This window comes from Nestor notabilis, unplaced genomic scaffold (genome assembly GCF_000696875.1).
Source record: "Nestor notabilis isolate BGI_N333 unplaced genomic scaffold, ASM69687v1 scaffold22381, whole genome shotgun sequence".
In the NCBI taxonomy this organism is placed as follows: Eukaryota; Metazoa; Chordata; class Aves; order Psittaciformes; family Psittacidae; genus Nestor; species Nestor notabilis.
The window spans coordinates 17,170-20,192 of record NW_009913811.1 but is presented as its reverse complement, the minus strand read 5'-3'; the positions used below and the strand labels follow the sequence as shown (position 1 = coordinate 20,192).

General features: G+C 44.3%; 1 protein-coding gene across 1 annotated transcript in view; it reads left to right on the top strand.

Moving 5' to 3' along the window:
- Positions 1-303: 303 nt before the first annotated feature.
- LOC104412620 (fatty acid desaturase 1-like) overlaps positions 304-3,023 on the top strand; it is a gene marked incomplete at its 5' end in the record, with an annotated part of 6,809 nt that continues 4,089 nt past the window's right edge. Inside the window, 4 exons of the mRNA XM_010023377.1 lie at positions 304-478; positions 765-962; positions 1,755-1,856; positions 2,011-2,139. Coding sequence (XP_010021679.1) covers positions 304-478; positions 765-962; positions 1,755-1,856; positions 2,011-2,139 — 604 coding nt within the window. The remainder of the gene's footprint in view (positions 479-764; positions 963-1,754; positions 1,857-2,010; positions 2,140-3,023) is intronic.

Here is a 3,023-nt window from a genome sequence, read left to right as displayed (position 1 = left end):
TTCATTTCAGGTTATGGGGCTTGAGGGAAAATACGACGGAAGCTAAAGACAAAATAGAGATAGAGGAGTATGTGGTTGAGATGATCTGTCCCAAGGTTCAACAGGATGTGAAATTTTCAGATTCAGAAGAGGGGTGTGAGCCCATATTTCTTGGTGACCCATAATTAACTGCACCCAGTTAGAACTGATACAGAGAATTCAGCTTCAAATGGTCATTTATGGTGTGAGAAAGCAGCAAGATTTGTGGCAGTAAAACCTGGTTCAGCCAGCTTTGTTAGTTGGGTTGCTTTCTGATGAATCCAGGATATCTTTTGCTGCCACTGGAGCAATTGTTTTTCTTCACCTTTATCCTGTATCTGTATTTCAGGATCCTTTCATAGCTTTTCATCTTGACAAGACACTAGTAAGAAAGTACATGCGCCCACTCTTGATTGGCGAACTGGCACCAGATCAACCCAGCTTTGAGCCCAGCAAGAATGTAAGTACCTTAAAAACTTAGTACTTGGGTTGAAATGGTGCTATGTAACTTCTCTTACTGGCAGCCAGAATTCCCTGTACATAAACCAGTAGTATTTCCTGGAATCATGTGCTGGTCTGAAGCTTCCCCTTTATGTCACTAGTAGTAGTCTTAGTGAAGACTTGTTTCCAGGCAACCCTCAGCTTTTCACTGTGGCCACAGTAGCATCTCGAGAGGTGCTACTGAGCCCCTCTTTGAGTTCCTGAGGCATTTTCAGGCCAGCAGATATTCTTGGGTCTCTCCACAGAAACAGCTGGTAGAAGATTTCCGTGAACTCCGTGCAACTGTTGAGAAGATGGGGCTTCTCAAACCCAACCACATGTTTTTCATCCTGTACCTCTGCCACATCTTGGCGTTGGATGTTGCAGCCTGGCTCACCATCTGGTATTTTGGAGCATCCCCAGTGCCTTTCCTCTTGTCTGCAGTGCTTCTAGGCACTGTCCAGGTAAGCAGCTAGGCAAAAAGAAGCCCCAGAAGCAGCAAAAGCCAACCCTTTGAGACTTCAGTGCTCATTGCCATAAGCACAGGAGAAGTCTTTGTGGACTTCCCAAAATCCTGCTTCTCCCTGAAGGGGCAAAATTACAGTGCCCCAACATGCTTCTTTGGTAGAGCAGGCTTTGCCCTGCTTTTTCATTCCTGTAGTCCATCAAAGCCCTCCTTATTCCCAGCCTTCTCCATACAATGAAAGCCATGCTACGCTTCTGAGGTCCCTTTTGCCCAGAACTCCAAAGCACTGTGCTGGGGCCAAGCCACAGTGTTCCCATGGGAACTTAGAGTGACTTAGAGGAGAGGGCAGAGCAGCTCTCAAAGCCCCAGCTATTTCTCCAGTGGCCAGCTGATCTCCTTGGAATTACAAGTAAGTACTCAGAGGAGGCAGCAGCAAACTGCTCCTTAAAGGAGACTTTGTTGCTGATTTCAGTGCAGTTTTGTAAGAGACTAAATGCTGTTTCTGAGCTCCATGGCTTTTTATTTTGTTGTTTTTCCATGATTTTTTCCCTTCCTCATGAAAACAACTGTCTGGGACTAAAAGTCATTAGGCAAAGTTTGGACTGCACTGGTATATAATAGAGAAGTGTTTGGATTGGGTCCTAGAAGTGGAAATGCTCTTGCTATCCAGTGGTATGTTGCAAGGAGCGTGGGAGCGGGAGAAGAGAAAGCCCTTTTCAGATGCAGAGCCTTCTGACTCTTCTCTTCCTCCAGCAGCACTGTTTGTTTTGTTGTTGTTTTTAAATTCCAGGCCCAGGCTGGCTGGCTGCAGCATGATTTTGGACACCTTTCAGTCTTTAGCAAGTCCAGATGGAATCACTGGGTGCACAAGTTCGTGATCGGCCATCTGAAGGTGGGTATTCACTGCTGAGAGGGATTTTTAGAGCCTTGCCCGGGATGCTCTGCAGTCAAAACTAATGTCAATATAAGAAGAAAGCAAATGCAGAGGGAGAACTAAGGACAGAAGGTACAACTTCTTCACAGCACTCTCTTCTCACTTCCTACAGGGAGCACCAGCCAGCTGGTGGAATCACCTCCACTTCCAACACCACGCAAAACCCAACTGCTTCCGAAAGGACCCTGATGTTAACATGCATCCCTTATTTTTTGCTTTGGGAAAAACACTCTCTGTAGAGGTGAGACCTGATGAAAGCTGGGAGGTCGCAGGGTTAGAATTCCAATTTGGAAAGCTGCAGAGAGCTTGGAGACTAGTGACCAGCTGGTTTGGTCAATGAGCTGTCTGTAATTCAGGAATTTAGAGAAGACTCACCTTGGTTCGATACCTCTGAGATATTTATACTTTTAAAAATAGAAGTTATTTTTGCTGTGTTTTAAAATAAGAATGAAATACTTATCACGATTACGAGTTCATACTTCTCTGATGAGAGACTTGCAGCTATATGAAGATAAGGTTGCAAATAGTTCTCTTTATGAAGATCAGCTTCACTAATTGTAGTGTTTTGGGAAATGAAGCAAGGGATGACAAGCAAGGACTAGTCTCAGTCTGACAGTGGGTGTCAGACTGGATCCCAAGGGGAGTCCAGCTCTATTTGTGGTACAACTCTGAAGTTAACTGAATGGCTTTAATGTTTGCCAGTCCTTTGAAAAATTGGTTACATGAATTCATGGTGTCACCTGGCTTAAATGCTCTGATTTGCATTGAAATTAAGGGTGGGCTGCTGTTTGGAGTTGGTTTGGACATGTACCAGGATACAATGAAATTCCTCAAGGAAGTCAGTGACATGATCTGTTATGTTTATACAATGAACACTGAAAAATCAGCAGTCTCAGAGGGAGGATAATGTATCCACCCCTGTTCTTTTGGACACAGTTTAATACCTAGATGCTCATTTCTGTTCTTTGGAGACTAGTTGCGAGTGGGTGTGAGTTCTGCACATGGTCACAGTTCATCTTTATTAATAGTATCATAGATTTTTCTTCTTTTCTGAAGCTTTTTTCTGAAGCAGCAAACTCTTCCCACGGCCTCATGTGGGTTTTAAGTGTTGTTAGACAACTGTGC